This window comes from Podarcis tiliguerta (genome assembly GCF_965153285.1).
Source record: "Podarcis tiliguerta genome assembly, chromosome: Z".
NCBI classification, from domain to species: domain Eukaryota; kingdom Metazoa; phylum Chordata; class Lepidosauria; order Squamata; family Lacertidae; genus Podarcis; species Podarcis tiliguerta.
The window spans coordinates 28,010,455-28,030,451 of record NC_139553.1 but is presented as its reverse complement, the minus strand read 5'-3'; the positions used below and the strand labels follow the sequence as shown (position 1 = coordinate 28,030,451).

At 42.8% G+C, this 19,997-nt stretch overlaps 1 protein-coding gene across 1 annotated transcript; it reads right to left on the bottom strand.

Moving 5' to 3' along the window:
• Positions 1–4,071: 4,071 nt before the first annotated feature.
• Positions 4,072–18,188, bottom strand: LOC310669582 (putative P2Y purinoceptor 10). The gene is made up of 2 exons (XM_083423943.1): positions 18,042–18,188; positions 4,072–6,426 (listed from the first exon to the last, which is right to left on the bottom strand). The coding sequence occupies exons 1-2, from the start codon at positions 18,044–18,046 to the stop codon at positions 5,385–5,387; spliced, it is 1,047 nt and encodes a 348-aa protein (XP_083280069.1). The 5' UTR covers positions 18,047–18,188; the 3' UTR covers positions 4,072–5,384.
• Positions 18,189–19,997: the final 1,809 nt, after the last annotated feature.

Here is a 19,997-nt window from a genome sequence, read left to right as displayed (position 1 = left end):
CCAGTCCAGGAGGTGGCACTGCCTGTAAGCTTCCACCTCCTTAGTCTTGGTGTGGCCCTACAACTCAGCAGGGAGGAGGAGGGTGGGGAGAAAACTATTGCAAGTTGGCTCTGCTTGTCTTTGGCTCTGGCTTCAGCTACTGTCGGGCTCCCTGTCTTCTGCCCTACCAGTCCCAATGGGCATCAGCCACCACTGCCAGTGTGCAAAGTTAAAATTCACACATTTGCTCTGCCCACTATTGCTCTGGCCCTGCCCACCCCTAGCATGTGGCTCTCAGATGGTTGCTCAGTAAAAAAAATAAATACAATCCCTAGGGTTGGGGGGGGGGAGTTCCCTTTCCCCTGCTCTTAGGACTCCAGGATGCTGCTGTGGTGCATCTGGTTACACTGAGACAGCGATGAAATTAAATGCAGCCTAGAAAAGTTCCCTTCCCCTTTTGTGAAAAGGATGGGAACTTTTCAAGACTGCACTGCATTTAAAAGGGGGTGTTTTTTCTGCCTCATTCTCTGGATACTTTATTATTTCTTTAGAATCACAGTGGCTATGTGGTTGAGCTTGCCTGAGCATTATGAGGTGGCTGTGAGTGGTTTTTCCTCTTTCCATTAATCTCTGCAGTTCCTGATCCCTAAAAGGTCCCATTAAGGGAAAAATTGCTTCATGGCATAATTCTTTGGGTTTCAGTTGAAAAGTGGCAAATGGGATGACCTGATATTGGTGCACTTGCTGATTTTATTTTAAGAGAGAGGTGATTTATTTAAACAAAACAAAACAAAACAAAACAAAACCAACATTTTTAAAAGACCAGGCTTCTTTGGGGGAAGCCATGTACTCTAAATATGCTTTAAGTGTGTGGTGTGGATGTGACCTCTGTCATTTTATGAGTCTTCATCTTCTGAAATATCATTTATCTCTAAAGGCATGGCACATTGTTGTGGCATCTTTCAGAACACTTTCAAAGCTTTGCTAAGTTTTGCATATGTAGTAACCAAGGACAGTTGTACAAACCTCTGGCACTGTTAAAAAAACCCCATTGTTCTGGTTAGTGTATGTAATGTAGATAATTAGACTTTTTTTTTAAAAAAAAAAAAAGGAGCCTGTAGGCGGAAAAACAATGGTACCCTGTCAACCATCAACCGTTAAAAATAACTGACAGGATGCACCTGAATGTATAAGGAGTATGCCCACGCCTTTTGAGAGGAAAGAAAGAAAAATAACAGAAGGGGAAGGGGAAGCCCTGTGCAACGCATTATGCATTCATAATGCATGTGGACTTCCTCACATATTGTTTGTATGTGGGTGAGGAGGTGGGTGGACCGATGGACAGAAAGATACATAGACAGCCAGACAGACAGTCAGATAGATAGATAGAAAGGCAGATAGACAGACAGACAGCAGATAGATAGATAGATAGACAGACAGACAGACAGACAGAGAGACGGAGGCATGATAGAGGTGTAATTAATTTTACATTGTGTGGAGAAAGGGGATAGAGAAAAGTATCTTTCTCTTAACCCTGGAAATTAGGGACATCCAATGAAGATGACAAGATGGTTAGACAGTGTTCTCGAAGCTACCAGCCTGAGTCTGACCAAACTGTGGGAGGCAGTGGAAGACAGGAGTGCCTGGTATGCTCTGGTCCATGGGGTCAGGAAGAGTCGAACATGACTAAATGACTAAACAACAACAATGAAGATGAATCTTGGAAGGCTGAGGACAGACAAAAGGAAGTACTTCTTCACACAGTGCTTAGCTAAGCTATGGATTTTGCTCCCACAAGAGGCAGTGATTGCTACCAGCTTGGAGGGCTTAGACAAATTCATGGCACATGAGTCTACCAGCAGCTACTAATAACAACTACTATGTTCTTCCTCCACTGTCAGAGGCAATATGCCTCTGAATACCAGTTGCTGAGAATCACAAGCTGGGAGAGAACTGTTGTACTTGCAAGTTTGCCATAGGCATCTGGTTGGCCAGTGTGAGAACAGGATGCAGGACCAGAGGCACCTTTGACCTTTGACCTGATCCAGCACATTTTTCTTTTGATTGGACTTCTTCAGGTGCCCTCATGGAATAAAAAAGTGATGAGGCAGGTGAAATCAAAATGTTTTGCTATATCATACCCTCCAACATATCCCAGAGGTAAACCGGGACTCGTGTCTTTCAGGGCCACGATGTTGTGTGAGATCTGTGTGACTTTCACAGAGTCGTTACTTGGTCTCAATTTATTATAAAAAGGTATTTATTGTATACGATGTCCTCAAGGCAGCTTACCAAGATATTCAAAATCAGAACGCAATCAAATTAGGGAAGGCAGGGCTCTCACACGCCTCCCAGTTGTGTAGAGTTTCAGCAAGTGAAGCCTCTGTGTGACTCCTGTTAAAGGTGCAGGATGCCCCTGTCCTCTTTCGCCTCCCCAAATCAAACATTAAAAACCACAGGAAAATAAAAAGGCAATAAATAACAAATAACAAGGCACTCAGATGACAATTAACCACCCCATCCCATATAAAAACAGCAAATCTGTCCATTACAGGGGGATCAAGGCTCCGGAGGGGCCATAAAGGCCATTATTACAAAGATTACTTCCTAAGAGGGAACAAGTTGCCTAAGAGAACTGTAGCTGAGGCAAAGCAAGTGTGGAGCTCATACGAAACCAGGCTGAAAGCCCCCATGATAGAGTGGGGTATATAAAGTATAATAAAAACTAACTGGAAGTAATGGTTTAGTGTGCTTATGGCAAGTTTCTCTTAGTTATTAAAAGCAGTGCTTCTGTGAAGGTACTTTATTTCTGTGGTTAAGGTTAAGTACCGACCTCCAGAACGAATTAAGTACTTAATCCGAGGTACCACTGTACTTTATTTCTGTGGTTAAGGATATATAGGCGGTTGTGGGCATAGGTGCCAACTATAGGGGGCCCTGGGAGCCCAGGCACCTATTTATTTTTGTAGGTGCTCAGCACCCACAGTGCGGGCTCTGATGTGACTTCCAGGCAAAAACATTCCTTTTTAAACAGGCCTTTGGTTGATGATTGACATCTTATGTCCATTTAAAATGTGGAGGTTTTTTGTGGGGGGGGGGGGTGTTACTGTGTTGTTTTTATTTTGATTATATATACAGTGGTACCTTGGGTTACAGACGCTTCAGGTTACAGACTCCAGTAACCCAGAAATAGTGCTTCGGGTTAAGAACTTTGTTTCAGGATGAGAACAGAAATCATGCTCCGGCTGCACGGCAGCAGCAGGAGGCCCCATTAGCTAAAGTGGTACTTCAGGTTAAGAACAGTTTCAGGTTAAGTACCGACCTCCAGAACGAATTAAGTACTTAATCCGAGGTACCACTGTACTTTATTTCTGTGGTTAAGGATATATAGGCTGTTGTGGGCATAGGTGCCAACTATAGGGGGCCCTGGGAGCCCAGGCACCTATATTTTTTTGGTAGGTGCTCAGCACCCACAGTGCGGGCTCTGATATGACTGCCAGGCAAGAACGTTCCTTTTTAAGCAGGCCTTTGGTTGATCTGATTGACATCTTATGTCCATTTAAAATGTGGAGGTTTTTTTGTGGGGGGAGGGGTGTTACAGGGTTGTTGTTTTTATTTTGATTATATATACAGTGGTACCTCAGGTTACAGACACTTCAGGTTACAGACACTTCAGGTTACAGACTCCGCTAACCCAGAAATAGTACCTCGGGGTAAGAACTTTGCTTCAGGATGAGAATAAAAGTGGTACCTCAGGTTAAGAACAGTTTCAGGTTCAGAATGGACCTCCAGAACAAATTAAGTTCTTAACCTGAAGTACCACTATATTGTAGTTTTCATGTTTATCTTTTCTGTGTACAACCCTGAGACCTCCAGGTATAGGGCAGTATATAAATTCAACAAACAAACAAACAAACAAACAAACAAACAAACGCAAACATAACAGGGATGTGACATGGGCAGGGAATGAGGCAGAAATAGTAACCCATGTCCTTCCTCCCCATCATAGCAATCCTTGGGGTGTTGTGAGGATGACGAAATAAGGCTTACGTTTTTGTTGAACAGTGGTGAAGAGAACACAGTGCTCTTGCCTTTTTTCCTTAAAACTGTTATTTTATTCATGTACGTACATGTTTGTGTACACAATTATGCAGATATAATCAACGAATCTACAAATAAAATGCATATGTTTCACAGGGAACATTCCCAATGGAAATCAGTAGGATTTGCTTCTGAGGAAAGGGGCATCTCCTTGGCTGGCATACTTTTTTTTAACTAGGTGACTACCTTATTTATTCTCCAAATGTCATAGTATCATAAGATCATAGAACTGTAGAGTTGGAAGGGACCACAAGGGTCATCTAGTCCAACCCCCTGCAATGTAGGAATATTTTGCCCAATGTGGGGCTTGAACCCACAACCCTGAAATTAAGAGTCTCATGCTCTATCAGCTGAGCTAGTCTCCCTCACAGAGCTGCTGTATAGGGGTTAGCAGGCAATGGGCTGCAGCCTAGTGGTGGAGCCTCAGCTTTGCATATAGAAAACCCCATAAGAAATCCCTGAGCTCTCCGGGTAGGAATGAGAAAGAACTCTGCCTGTAATCCTGGAGAGCTGCTGCTGCCAGTCAGTGTTGATTATCAGGGAAAGCGTCATAGCTGAGTAGCAGAACATATGTTTGGTCACTGGCATCTCCAGATATGAGTTGGAAAAAAGATTCCTGCTTGAGACACTGGGCTGGATGAACCTGCGGTCTGAGTCACTATAAAGACAGCTCTGTCTTTAGACAGTTCTTGTGTTCTTTGGTTGACAAAAACCCTACTTGGCTGTTTTCCCTTAGACAATTAACATTACGTTAGGTGAGGCAGAGAGCCCCCAACATCATAGCCCCACCCACACTTTTCACATACTGGGGACATTCCTGTTGAAATGACACTGTCAAGTTTTGTAGGATCTTCTTCTCTTTCACTCTCCCCCTTGGTGTCAATGGTGTAGCGTGAGTTTCCAGTTCTCATGGCCACGTGGAGGGGGTGGGGGTGGGAAGGGGAGGCAAATGAACGGAGTATGCATGCACATTCAACATAAGGGCATCCGCGTCACCCAGGAGATTGCAGCCACAGAGATAAAAAAAGAAGAGTCATTCTGTTGTCGCTTTCTGGTCGCTTTCTGGTTCACATGGAGAGTTCATTTTCAATGGACCCCAGAGACAGAAGCGCTCACCTGTATTGAGGCAACACCGGGTGTTGAAATTGTGCACTCCTGATAATTTTGAGCCCAGGGTGGTCCTCTCCATTCTATGCGTGGAATCCTGACTGCAAAAGATGATACAAAGTGAGATGGACGAGTCATGTGGCTCTGTATACAGCTTCTGACTATGACTCCTTGAATGATTAGAAGTCCAACTTACTTTATTCCTTAACAGAAGAAGCACTTTCTCTGCTCATCAGACGACTCCTGATGGCCAAGCTGCTGTGTCTTGACACCTGACCCTTGAATTCTGATGTTGTGAAGAAATATAGGACTGGATCTAAGCAGCAGTTAAGACTTGCAAGGCTTAAGCAGAAAGGGTGCAGGTGCAGGATAAACCAGTGTGCGGCGCAGTCTCTGATAACGTCCTCTTTCACCATCATATAGAAGAAAAACACAATGTGATATGGCGTGAAACACACGAAGAAGACAATTGCACACGTAGCAACCATCCGGAGTGCCTTCTGCTTCTCGGTAGTGTTTTGCAGAGGGATATGGCATTCTTGGAGGGAGGCTTTTGTCTTCCAAGTGCAGTAGACAATGGTGACGAGAGGGGTCAAAAACCCAACAATTTCAGCCACCAGAATCAACAGGACTGAGCTGACATGGCTGCCTATTTTCTTGACGCCAAGGTCAGTAAAGCAAGTATCATTGCTGTTTGAACTTCTCATCAATGGAAACGGCAAGCAAGCAGCTCCAACAAAGATCCACACAGCAACACATATGGCCACGTCGTACCTCCGTTTCCACCCTTTGGCCCTGAATGGATGGAGAAGGAAGAGGCACCTTTGAACGCTGATGCACGTAAGGAAGCAAATGCTGGCATACATGTTAAGATACTTCAGATAGAAGCAGAGCTGGCAGAGGAAGGTTCCAAATGGCCACTTGTAGTTGATGTAATAATATATCCGCAGAGGCAAGGAAAGGACTTGAATGAGGTCAGCAGTGGCCAAATTAACCATGAAGATGATGTTTTTGTTTTGCTTGCTGATGAAACGGCATAAAATCCACAGGGCCATGCTGTTGGTCAGGAGGCCTGGGATGAAGACAATGGTGTATGTCGCTGCATAAAGGGAATGCTGGAACTCTTTTCTGGGTTCTGTGCAATTGTCTGTTGCACTAATGCTCTGCAGCAGCAGCACAGCTGCACTCCCATTAGAGGCAAAGTGAGATGAAAGGGACACTTCTTTGGAAATATTTACCCTGTTTTTAAAAAAACAGAAGCAAAAACAAGTAGTGTAAGGTTTCCTGTTTTCATTATTGCGAAAAGACACAGTATTGTCTTTGCTTTGATTTACAATGCTTTAAAAAGCATTGAACTAATACTCAGTCATACTGACCAGGGAAAGTTTGACCACAGTAGATCATACATTGGTTTATTCAAGATTGAATTACTGCAATGAACTTTATGTGGGGATTCCCTTGTATTTGATTCAGAAGCTGCAGTTAGTGTAGAATTCTGCAGCAAAATGACTGGCAGTACATGTGCCCCCTCCCCTGCAGATTCACACAGAAAGGACAAATGAAACTCTGTTTTTTTTGGGGGGGGTAACCTGAGACCAAATTGGTAAAATGGGAGGGGCGTCCCTTGATATTGCTGCAATTTTACTCACCTCTATGTACTGCTGCAAATCTTACTTGCACTGTAAACAAAAATAACTGATTCCTGGTCTGTTTCCACCCACGGAAATAACTCTTGCACATAACCAATTCTCAGCTATTGCCTCCTGCAATTGCTCAACTCATTCCCTCTTAGCCTCTTTCATCACTTTTCCTTTGAATCCTCACCTAGTTGTGTGTTCATATGTTTTCATTAAGTCACTCAGAAATTCAGTAAAAACACACACAACAACAACTGATTTCCAGCTTCAATTTTACATGAAGATGTCTCTGGATAAAATAAAGCTTAATGCAGTTTACAAAAGGACTCTGGGTTTTCTCCATCCTTAGAGAATTAAATCAGTGCTTCTAATGTAATTAGGGTTGGCCCAGAAGATCAATAGAATATGTAGGTTGCTGGCAAAGTAGTTGTGTCAGTGGCTGACACAGGATTGGCCCTACCATTTAGGCAGAGTGAAGAAGCTGCCTCGGGCGGCAGGTGCAGGTGGCAGGTGTAGGGGTGGGGATGGAGCTGTGTGTGCCTTGTGGCTGGCACTGCACCCCCAAAGTTAGCCTCATTTCCTCAGGTGTGGTAGAGGGTGGTGTCTCAGTGCCAGTGCTGAAGGAAGATTCACTTGTCAGTCTGGTCAGCTTCAGTACATGGAATTGTGTACATCAGGCAGCCTAATGTATTGGGCTGATCCTGCTGACCCTTGTTTCTCACTGGGCATTCAGCCTGTTCACATATGAAATGAAGTGAGGTAGGAGGGGCTTCCTTTAGCACAGATGTGAACTGTATCCAGCCTGTGGGCCAGATTCTTACCTTCACTAGCCTGCACAGGCCAAGTTCAACAGATGGGCAGGTTTGCCCTCCTGTCTATCACCTGATGTCACAATAGCATCAGCTGCCTACAGGTAGGCAAACAGCTGCTTACTAGGGCTCGGAAACAAGTCACATATGACACTGTGACAGCCTTAATGGTCAACTGCTTGCTGCTTGCAAAGAGCATTGCATAGAGCTTTTGCAACCACCAACAACCAGCCGGTCGTTATTAGGAATTGCAAAGTTCTGTGTGTAGGGCATTGCACAGAACTATGCAGGTGCTGGTGTTTGGCTGATTGCAAAACATCTGCAGCCAAACCACATCTTCACTTGTTTCATATCTGATTCCTTATATGATGTCAGATATAGGGAAGTTTGGTGTGGCTTTTCAAAAATGACCAGGCAGGCCAAACAAGGAGCCCTAGAGGAGCTAATTAAGGCTGCAGGTTCCCTACTGTTTTAACTGAAAAGGAGCAGATGGAAGAAGTACATTGATCCCCATGCCCACTAACAACTTACCTCCACACAGTTCATTGTACTAGGACCTAGAATTTAGGTACTTTCCCCCCAATCCTCATTCAATTCCAGTACTGGAGTTGAGAAGGGAGAGGAGTGCTTGCAGCAGCGCCCTATAGTAGGATGTGTTGAGGGACAGAGGAGGATTTCCCACTTCCTACCTATGCATTCCTTTTTCTATTATCCATACCCCTTCCTTCCACGTTAAATGTCAGAAGGATGGGCATGTCAATGATGACTTTAGCACAGGTGTTGTTGGGTACCACAAATTCCATCATCTCTGACCATTGGTCATGCTTGTCTAAGCTGATGGGAGTTGAAGTCCAACAATATCTAGAGGAGCACAGGGTGGTTGCTCCTGCCTTATCACATGCCTTCAGATAAGTATGCATGTTTAAACTGAGTGCCCACAGAGTGGAGAAAATGTATAGGTTTAGGAACATTAACAAGTGGCCACAGCATCTGTTTTTCTCTGCGCCTCTCTCTGCTAAGAAAACCACAAGCTGTTCCATGGTTGTTGGATTTATTAGGCAGCCTTCCTATAAATTGTCAAACAGACTCTCTGCACTGTGGACCAACTTTGTTTGTACAGGTTGTTTTTTAAGAGCTTCCTCAGTCTGTGGCTTCCTTTCTCCAGTAAGTGGGCGTAGGTCTTAAAACAGTAAACACAGCACTTGTAACTAGTAGCTTTTTCTGTACAGTGGCAGAAATAAGTCATATCATGTGCCTTGAAGAATAGGGTCTCCTGCCTGTCTTTCCGCTTTGGGTTTTCCACAAGAATTAGGCTTTAACCGGATTCCAACAATGACGGCACAGTCCTGTCGAAGTGTTCTTAGAAATAAGACCTTTTAGCTCAGTTGAATTTACTCTCTAGTAGTAGCTAAAACACATTTATGAAACCTAATTTCTGATGGTGTGTGTGTGTGTGTGTGAGAGAGAGAGAGAGAGAGAGAGAGAGAGAGAGAGAGACTGTGGTGCACATGTGGTTGCAGTGTGCATACTGTTGTGGTGTCTGCATGGTACCCACAATAGTTCCTCCAGGTGCCAAAAATGCTAGTGAGCCAGAAGTGGTTGGCCTAGCAAAATGTAAGTCAGTTTGTGTGGAGGTGTTGTTGTTGTGTGAGGGTATTTTTTTTAAAAAAAATCCACTTCCTTTTCATTGACCCCAGTTTATTGAAAATAAATACTGCAGATCTTATGCATGCTTACTTGGAAGTAATTTCATTGAAATCTGGGGACTTTACTTCAGCGGAGGCACAGGAAAGAATTTCCATTCAGTTTGCATATTAAATATGAATTTATCGAATTATCACGTTATGAAACAACATGAGAAGTGAAACACAACCATCCTTTGAAAATTACACTTATACACACTTTGCAATGCAGTTCTCTAACCAACAAAAGTTATTGTTTTTTAAATGCTTATATCAGGAGAAAGTGTGCATCCAAATGCATATATTAGTGAAAATAATATACAAAAATGTATTGTGTAAAGGAACAATGCTTGCAAAAACTTGTTCATTAGTCAAAGCCGCAGACAAATATGAATTTATTAGGAAAAATTCACACTAAATTGCTGCTGAATTTTCATGAGATTTTAAATGAAAATTCACAAACTGATACAGAAATATGGAGAATGGCATTTAAGAAACCAAGACACTGAAAGAACAGAAATAAAAATAACCCGCCCATCTGGCTGGGTTTCCCCAGCCACTCTGGGCAGCTCCCAATAGAATATTAAAAACACGATAAAACATCAAACATTAAAAACTTCCCTAAACAGGGCTGCCTTCAGATGTCTTCTAAAAGTCAGATAGTTGTTTATTTCCTTGACATCTGATTTGAGGGCATTCCACAGGGCGGGTGCCACCACCTAGAAGGCCCTTTGCCTAGTTTGGCAGATCCTTCCATCTCTAATTCAGAGTAAATATGGATGGGCTTGTGCTACTGTTGGATAGAATGTGGGGCCAGCTGAGACAGCAATGGCTCAAGCGTTAATGAAATAATCCTCAAAAGGGCATTTCTAACATTACCCATAACTATTAATCTGGTTTAATTGTTCAAATTCCACCTGGCTGGAAGTGGAGAAATAATGTACTTCAGATTTTAGAAGGCAAAGCTCATTACTCTTCCTGGAGATCCCATGTGTAGTTTTTAGGGAAGGGGCCTTTCTGATGGTGGACTCCCATGAGTCTCAGCTACCAATATTATATCCTACTCTTCCCATTTATGCAGCCATTTTGAATTTTAAAAAAACCCATCAAAACTTTTGTGCATATTTCTCCTAATATCCATATTTGTCCATGCTGTTTTGACTAATGTAAACTTTTTGAAAGTTATATAATGCAGTTTTGTTTGTTACTTTCATGAATATATTTTATGCACACTGTCATCTAAAACGCATTTTTGTAAATATTGTTTGGTTGGAGAATTGCATTGCAAACCTAGGAGAAGTATGAATTTTGAAGGATGTCTGTGTTTTAGTTCTGATAATGTTTAAAAGAGTGCAAATTCAGATGATTCACCTTGAAATGTGAGCTGAATCAAATCTCTCCTCCGTACCTAGTGAAGGCTGCTTTAAGCAGCTGCACATAATGTAGTCGTTCATTTAGGTCGTTACTCACTCTTTCCCAAGGTTTGGCATGGACTGCAACTTCTCCCTCCACTCTCCTCCCCAAAACCACACCCTTTAAGAAGTTTTATAAGCCAAGAAGACAACTCCCTACATTCACCAACTTTTATAATTGAAATTTGGACTGTGGTGGAGCCAGCTGGGGAAAGGGAGAGGGGATAATAAGGGATGGATATGAGATGCATTGGGCAATAAATCTATGCCATAAAAGCATGGAGAGGTGCCCTCAGTCATTTTCACATTGAGAACAGTTTCTGGTTAAGTCCAATTCTCCACATTTCTGTATCAGCTTGCAAAGAAAAACACCCAAAACTTCCTCATGAAAATTCACCAGCATTTTATCTGGTGCAAATTTATCCTAATATAAACATTTTTAGGTCTGGACTTAACCAGAAACTGTTCTCAATGTGAAAATTGATCAAAAAAACTGCAGGACCCAGACCTCTTAGATTTGGAGGGCTATGATAATTGATGGGGATGGCACACATACTTAGCGCAAGGAAAGCAGAAGTTCATAGGAATTTTTCAAACCCTGTTATTAGGAAATCCTTAATGACGGTTTGGGAGAAGTATAAAAACCTGCTTGAACCCATGGTTCCCTGGTGGATCACGCCAAAGGCGGTCAAGAGAAAAAATACCCAGGGACCCTGGCCAACATAAAAAGTACTCCTAAAGGAGGATAATAACCAATTGAAATTAAAAAGCTTTGGGGAAATAAGAGAGTGCCTTTTTGACTGGTTTCAATATCACCAATTATTTGAGACATTCAAAATTGACAAACAAAAGGGTTTTTCCACTGAGACCTCTAGATTTGAATTGGATTTGGTGAACTCCAGAATTAAAACACTTTCTGAAGTATACCCACTCCTCCTTGACTTCCCAGTCAAGGAGGAGGAGGTTACAGCGGCTATGATTAAGTGGTCACAGTATTTTGGGTATTCAGAAACAATGAAGCAGTGGGAAAACTTGTGGTAAACAAACTGGAATTTTACAGCCTGTTACTCTCTGAGAGAGAATTTTCTTAAAATGCAGCATCTGTGGTATTTAACCCCCTGGAAATTGTCCAAGATGTTCAAAAATGTCCCAAATAACTGCTGGAGGTGTAAAGAAAAGCCAGGTACTCTATTCCATATGTGGTGGCAGTGTGAAGAAATCAAGGTGTTTTGGGAGGACATCCACATAGAATTGGGAAAAAAATGTTAAAGATAGGAAACCAGAAGCTTTCCTTTTGGGAATCACAGATTTGGATATTCCTAAAAAAGCTAAAGATATCTTCTTACATGCCACGGTAACAGCAAGAATTCTCATTGTGGCAAATTGGAAAAGTGAAAAGTCCCATCAAGATTAGAATGGATTCAAAAATTGGCTGAATATGCGGAATTAGATAGTATGTCAGAAAAAATAAACCAAAACTTTATTTCAAAATGGGAAGTTTTAAAAATATATTTGAAAAATAATAATTGTAGTCTAAGGTCATTCACAGCGTTCGAATAATTCCAGTAGTAGTATTAAAGGTAAAGGTAAAGGGACCCCTGATCATTAGGTCCAGTAGTGGACAACTCTGGGGTTGCGGCGCTCATCTCACTTTATTGGCCGAGGGAGCCGGCGTACAGCTTCCGGGTCATGTGGCCAGCATGACTAAGCCGCTTCTGGTGAACCAGAGCAGTGCACGGAAACGCCATTTACCTTCCCATAGGAAGTACCTATTTATTTACTTGCATTGCATGCTTTCGAACTGCTAGGTTGGCAGCAGCAGGGATGGAGCAACGGGAGCTCACGCCATTGCGGGGATTCGAACTGCCGATCTTCTGATCGGCAAGCCCTAGGCTCTATGATTTAACCTATGAATGAATCAAAGGATATTAAATTTGAACAAAACTAGTTATGCAATGGCAGGGAACAAATAATACAGAATCTGTCATAAGGAATAGATGGGAAGTCTGGTCGACAGAAAAAGACCACTCTTAGTTTATGTTTTGAAGGTTATTAGTTGATGTATTAATTCTCTTCTTTTTGCTTTGGCCGTGATGCAAATTTATTTTCTTTTTTTGTATGGTGTGTTAATGTGAATGGTACTGTATCAATAAAATCTAATAAAAACAGACAAACAAACAAACATTTTTATAGGCACTTTTGCCAGTTAGACAAGCACCTCTTTATCCTGACTTTTGACATAAGGTGTATATTTTCAGGACCAAACCTTGTTTTTTGTAATTGTAAGTTGTTTTAAACTATTTTAACACTGCATTTTAATGCTGCAACCCACACTGGGATCTTAGGGTAAAGAGTGGTTGATAAACAAACAAACAAGCAAACAATTTATCCTAATACAATGCATTTCTGTATGCCCTTTTCACTAATTTTTATGCACACTCTCTCTCCACCCCCATGCATGTATTTTTCGACATGCTATGCATTTGGAGAACTGCATTGCAATATTTGGAGAAGAATGAATTTTGAAGCACCCCTGTGTTTCAGTTCACATATTGTTTTGGAATGTGTGAATTCAGTAAGCTTGCCTTTAAATGTAAACAAAATCAAATTTCTTCACCATCCTTTCTAAGAACTTTAATAAAACAAAACTGACAAGTAGTACTGCAACATGCCCACTCCATTAAGAACATTGCGCCCATGCAGCCAAGTCATTTTAGAGGCTGGGGTTTTCCAGGCAGCACCTCTCTTGAGACGGTTGTGTGTATTGCTTCACTTACGTCAAAATGAGGTAAGCCAGCCCTGTGGCATTTGGAGACCCTCTTGCTCATTCAGTTGAGCGGGGTTCTGGACATCTGCCTCACACCATCAAATCCTGCTCTGATAGCACCACTGAGTTTGTGTGGTCTTTTAAGATAATTTCACACTTGTTTCTGTGCCGGTGTCTTTTTCTGCTCTCTCTCTATCTCTTCTGTGAACTTCAGTTTTTTTGTTACACTTCAAGTTTTTTGTCACAAGGCTTATGCAGGGGAGGAAATTGAGTGTGGCCCCACTCCAGTCTGGCCCCTGCCACCTTCACATTAGCATTAATGTCTGATGCAGGATAAGCCTAAACACATTTACCTTTTGAAAAAGTGAACCTCAGACCTGGGGTCAAACGCAGCCCTCCAGGCCTCTTTGTCCAGCTCTCAAGACTCATTCTAGACCCACATGCTTCCCCCACACACCCTTCCCAGGTTACATCTCATGCCAGCCCTACCCCACATCCCTTTCAAAGTTTTTCTTAGCAGCTGAAATGTTTCCTTGAACTAGGATAATGCCTCTGGATGGAGGATGGAGAGGCTCTGTGTGTGGCTACAAAGGGTCACTCTTGTTATCCCACCCACTTTTGTTTCTAGCCCCACTTACTGTTGCCCCTGCATTGGCCCACTACTGGCATGTTGCCCCCAGAAAGTTCCCCACAGGAAATGTGGCCTTAGGGCTGAAAAAAGTTCCTGTCTCTAGCATTAAAGCTTCCCCAAATCCTGGAAGCCTGATCAAATATGCTGCAATGCAAATAGCAAGGGCACAGCTGTGGTGCCATGCACCATGGGGCAAGGGCAAAAGCATGGCCCTGTTACCCCTTTCTGCTTGAGTTCCTTCTTTGCACAAGAAGTACATTTAGCTTTGGGGTGTATAGGGTGTTAGAGGAGGTGTAACATCTCTGGTGGGCAACACATCATGTTCCTTCTGGGATAGTTTGCCCACCTTTGGTCCCCACCCTGCACTCTGCTCTCACCTGTGGCTCCTAGAAGCTGTCAGCATGCAACAGCAGCCGCACCCTGGGAATGGCTTCTACTGGCTGGCTAAATCAGGTGAGGATAGCTGGTGCATCTCAAACTCTTGGTAAATTGGGGACTTCCCTGCACGTGAAGACAGACTCTAGCAGACTGAGCAGACAAGACCAATAGTGGGTCCAATGGTCAAGAAGGCAGTTTCTGAACATGTTGTAGCAGGAAGTGAGGGGGAAATGGGGCTCATCAGCCTAGGAAGGTAGCCTGTCCAGGAGCAGAAAACTCTGATCCTAAATCTCTGCTGCCTGGTGGGATATCTTTAAGAGAAGTAAAGGCTTAGGAGTAAACCCTACACAAATCTGGAGTGGAGTCCCCAAGGCAGTGGGATGGGAACTTGTTTGTCTTCTTCCACCAACTCCTGCAGCCAAGCTGGTGCCAAATGTATTGCTCTACTTTTCTGTGGACCACAAAATCAAGGTTGAGAGGGGTTTTTTTGTTGTCTGGTCAGTCCAAAACCTCCATACACACTACCAGGGCTTGCACCCCAAAGAGGTCACTTTGGTGCTGCTAATGCAGTGGTTTGAGTTCACCCCAGAGGCACACTCCATTGTCTCTTGAGATAGATGGATGCCAAAACAACATTTAGCCAGCAATCCTGTACACCCTTACCTAGGAGTAAGTCCCACTGAAGTCAGCAGGATGTTCTTCTGTGGGCAATGGGATTCCTATGCACATATCTGGGAATAAGCCTCATTGAAAATTGTGGGACCCAAATCTGAGTAAACATGCATAAGAGTGCATTGCCAACCTAAAAATCTAACCTTAAAGCCCTCTCAGCAGTTAGATGGTAGATTTGACCGTTATTTGATCAATACCAGCCGTGAAATGTGAGATAGCTGATAAAAGTGAAGACAAAACAGAATCATTTGCTAATATTTCCCAGCCACAAAAATCTTCAATCTAGCCATGAATATCACAGCATGAACGATGCTGTTCTAAGCTGTTTCTGAAAGATTCTTAGCATTGTAAATTGGCATATTTCCAGTGCAAGGAAAGCACCCTGTTGTAAGCCAACCATACTCAATCAGCTGTGGGAAATCCATGAAAAGGATGTGGGAGATCTATGGCTGGATCTACCATTCTTTTTAGGACTAAAAAGAGCCGTGTGGGAGAGTGGAGAGAGGCAATTTGGATTAGGAATGTGAAGCTACTCTAGGTGATGAAAATTGACTTTTCCATCCTATTTTCCTGATTCAAATCAACACGCATGCACGCACGCACACACAGACACACACACACACAGAGAGAGAGAGAGAGAGAGAGAGAGAGAGAGAGATTGCTCCCTGGAGTTTCAGACTCTGTCCTTTCCCAGCCCTATTTGTAGTTGCTAGGGATTGAACCTAGTGCCTTCTGCATGCAGGACAGATGCTTTACCATTGAGCCACAACCCTTCCCCATATTCTTTAAGGCAGGCCAGCAAAAGTGTATGAGTGTAACCACCAGAAATAAGAATAACTGTTTAAATTTTCAACTGAGGGTGTTGGGATAAAAAAATAAATAGGCCAGTCTCAGTTTGGGAGTCCAAGGGATCTACGTTCAGCCAGCCAGGTAGCACACATGGTAATGGACCAGTTAGGCACCAACACTTATTTCCTATTGTTAAAAAAAGAAGTTTTCTGGGGCAAAACAATGCAGAGCTTGCAGATTCATCATCTAAAGCAGAAATGGGTAGCCTGTGCTCCCCTTAGGTCAGGCACCCCCAAACTTGGTCCTCCAGATGTTTTGGGACTACAATTCCCACCACCCCTGACCACTGGTCCTGTTAGCTAGGAATGATGGGAGTTGTAGTCCCAAAACATCTGGAGGGCCAAGTTTGGGGGTGCCTGCTCTAGGTGTTGCCCCATCACCTAACCCTCTCTGATCATTGGCCCTACAGGCTGGATCTGAAGGAGTCCAACAACATCTGGAGGACCACAGGTTCCCAATCCGTGATCTGAAGTTTAAACTGGATGGAGCGACAGCTCTGGATTCTCTTTTGCTCTGTTACATTGTCGTAGGAGGGTTTTCCAAACACAGAGTGACATCTTTGATTTGTTAAGACCTAAGAGAACCTTACACTGTCACCAGCATGGTCATTTCTCAGTCTGTCACCTATGTTAAAGTTGCATTCAATTCAAGCTTATCCAGCTAATCGGTGGTTTAGAAGGCAGATGATTAAACAACTAATCAATTAACAGTAGGAATGGAAGAGAAATTCAGTTCAGTACATATTTGAAGCCAAATCCATCAGCTTTGCGCTTTCCAAAACAGTACGTGAACTGAAGCACAGCTATCCATCAAAATATGCAATTATTCACATTTTGTGATGCAATTCGCCAAGCAAGCAATGCTTACAAAAATGCATATTTTATGGGGAAATGTGCATAAACATGTCGATATTAGTAAGACTAGCATACAAAAATGCATTGCATTAGGGGAAATTGCTTGCAAAAATGTGGACATTAGTCACAACCACATATGAAAATGTTTTTATTAGAAGATATTTGCACTAAAATGCTGGTGAAGTTTCATGAGTTTAAAAAAAAAATTAAAAAACGCTAAATGTGGAGAACCGAATTTTTGATTGGAAACATTATATATGCATAGAACCAAAATTGGGAGATCTTTCCATCCCTAATCAACAGCTTTAAGTCTTTTCAGAAAAATAATTTATATTAGTCATTTCATGCTTTCTACTGTTTTGCAGGCATACAGACTAGTTGCCCAAAGGGCGATAGAACAATAGAGTTGGAAGTCACCTCAAATCTAAGATAATCTACCCCTGCCCCAGAGTAAAGGAAACCCACAGCTACAGCATCTCTGACAGGTACATATCTAGTCTCTGCTGAAAAACCTTCTGCAAACGTTAACCACCTTCTGAAGAAATTTGAACCCAGCTGATGAGAGATGTTTAGTGAAAACTAGAGACTGGAGAGAAATTTTATTCTGTTACATTTAAAGATGAATCTACTTATTTCACACTTTCTGAAACAATCTGAGAACCAAAACATATCCACCCTTCAAAATTCAAATTTTGTAATGCCATTCTCCAGACAAGCTGCGAATATAAAATTTATATGCCAGGCTAAAGTGTGCACAGAAGTGCATATATTAGTGAAAATAACATGCCTAAAATGCATTACATCAGGGGAACTTGCTCTGCCAAAATGTGCACATTGGGTAAAATTGCATGCAAGCAAAATGTGAATTTTAGAAATTTGCAATAAAATGAATTTTCATGAGGACTGTTTTTTTTAAAAAAAATCACATGCTTCACTGTGGACAATTGAACTTCAGATCAGAAAAATGAGAAACTTAGAGAAACCAAAATCAAAAGATTTTCCCACCCTGTAATTTGAAATCATTGGTTTGGATCGTATCTTCTGGAGTCTGGCTTCAAAAAACATCCTTTTAGCAATCTTTTGCTGGGCAGAAACAGTTCTCCTGAAACTCACAGCGGGTGGTGTGGTGAGAACTTTCCTACAGCATGATTCCAAAGCCTTACCTCATTGGAACGTCCCAGTATTAGCAAAAGTAAGCCCTCTGGGAAACTCAGCGTTCTGGCAGCAGTGTTGCACCTTGTTGCTTTCATGTGTGATTAAAATGGAGAAAGGAAGACAGTAGATAGAACTTGCTACAGCCAGGTTAATGCAACAGGAAGTAAAAGGCGCTGCTACTTCTACCACGGAAGTCTTATTTACATGCAAGAACATCAGTCTGAATCATAGCGTTGCTATGCTGGTTTTCTGTAACCAAACAAAGACTGAGACAGATTCTCACAGCCACAAACCCACCCACCCACATTTATTGTTTGCGACCAATGATTAGGGATGGATGAATTTATTAATCTTGGTTTCTCTCAGTTTCCCAATCTTAAACCCAGTTCTCCACATTTATGCACCAGCTTATTTCCCCCCCCCAAAAAACCATTGCACCCTTGCTTGTGCCACTCACCCCCTGCCATTCCCCCATTAACCCCCAGAGTTTCCCTTCCCACCCCATGCAGCTACTAAGCTTGCTTTCCACTTTCCCAACCCCATTTCCGAAGCCACTTCTCTCTTCTGTTCTGCAGCCCCACTCTGAACCCGTTTTCACCTTCACCACCATGTCCTTGCCTTCCCTCTCCTTGTCTGCAGCCCCCATGGTTACCTCCTGCACCTTGTTCCTCCCCCATTGCATCACAACTATTAAGCTGCCTTTTCACCACCTGCACAATTATGAAGCCCCCACCCCTCCTATTCCTCAGGCCCTTTCATGCACCAGCTTTCATCTTCGACACCATTCACAAGGCTCTTACTCTCCCCTCCCTCTTTTTGCAATCCCTGTTGAAACCGCATTTTCACCTTCACACATTTTCATCCTCCATCCCCTCCTTACTTTTCTCAGCTACTTTCCCCTTACACACAGATCGCCTCTCATTTCCATGCCTTGTATTCTCTTCTATTGCACAGTCTGATTTGTGCATGCACACACCATGATATTGATGATATCTAGGCTGGATTACTGTAATGTACTCTGTGTGGGGCTTGCTCCAGAAACTGTAGTTAGTGCAGAATGCTGCAGCAAGGTTGTTGGCAGGAATAAGATCCTATCAGTGTAAGCATGTTACCTATGCTCAGAGATCTGCACTTGCTTGCTGCCAGGCCATTTGTTTCCAAGCCATGTTCAATGTGCTACTATTAGTGTGGGCAAATAATTTCAGTAGGAATCAATGTATATCCTAATTCTGATTAAATTATGTAACTGCCACTGCTGTAGTCAAAATAGCAACATGCAAGAGGAAGGCATGAGTAGACTTGACGTATCACAGAGATGTGCACAAGTACCAAAAATATATATTGGGAAGTAAAACCTTAGTGGGTAGAGGGAAGTGGAATCCAAAATAGTCCAAAGAGGTCTAAGCTTAGTGCCCACAAAACTTTGTATGACTGTGTTGAGGAAGAAAGAATCCCTCATGGGAGGAGGAATGGAAGGGGAGGTGTTATGTACTGAGTTGAATAAGATCCAAAATGCAGCAGTCTGATTGGTCCTAGAACAATAGCATTCAGAATGCAGCAGTCTGATTGGTCCTGGAACAATAGGATCCAGAATGCAGCAGTCTGATTGGTCCGCAGGAGCCACCCAATCCAGCTCCAGGTGGAAGTGAATCCACAACCTGATTGGCGTACAGGAGAATCCCGGAACTAGCCAATCACGTGGGGCCCATTGTGTAAAAAGCAGACAGTTTGGGGGAACTTTGATTCCTCACTACTACGAGCTGAATAAAGAGCATGAAATCCACACTCGACTCCAAGTATATTTCAGGAGGGTAGAGAAAGGGACCTTGATATACGAAGGTGCCCACCTGGGCACTCACCCTTTTCCCAGCTGTCACCTATTAGCTCACTCACTCTGCGCAGCCAGGGAGATATTTGAAAGTTCTGCCACTTCCCCATCCAGATCCAAACATGTTTTGTTGCTC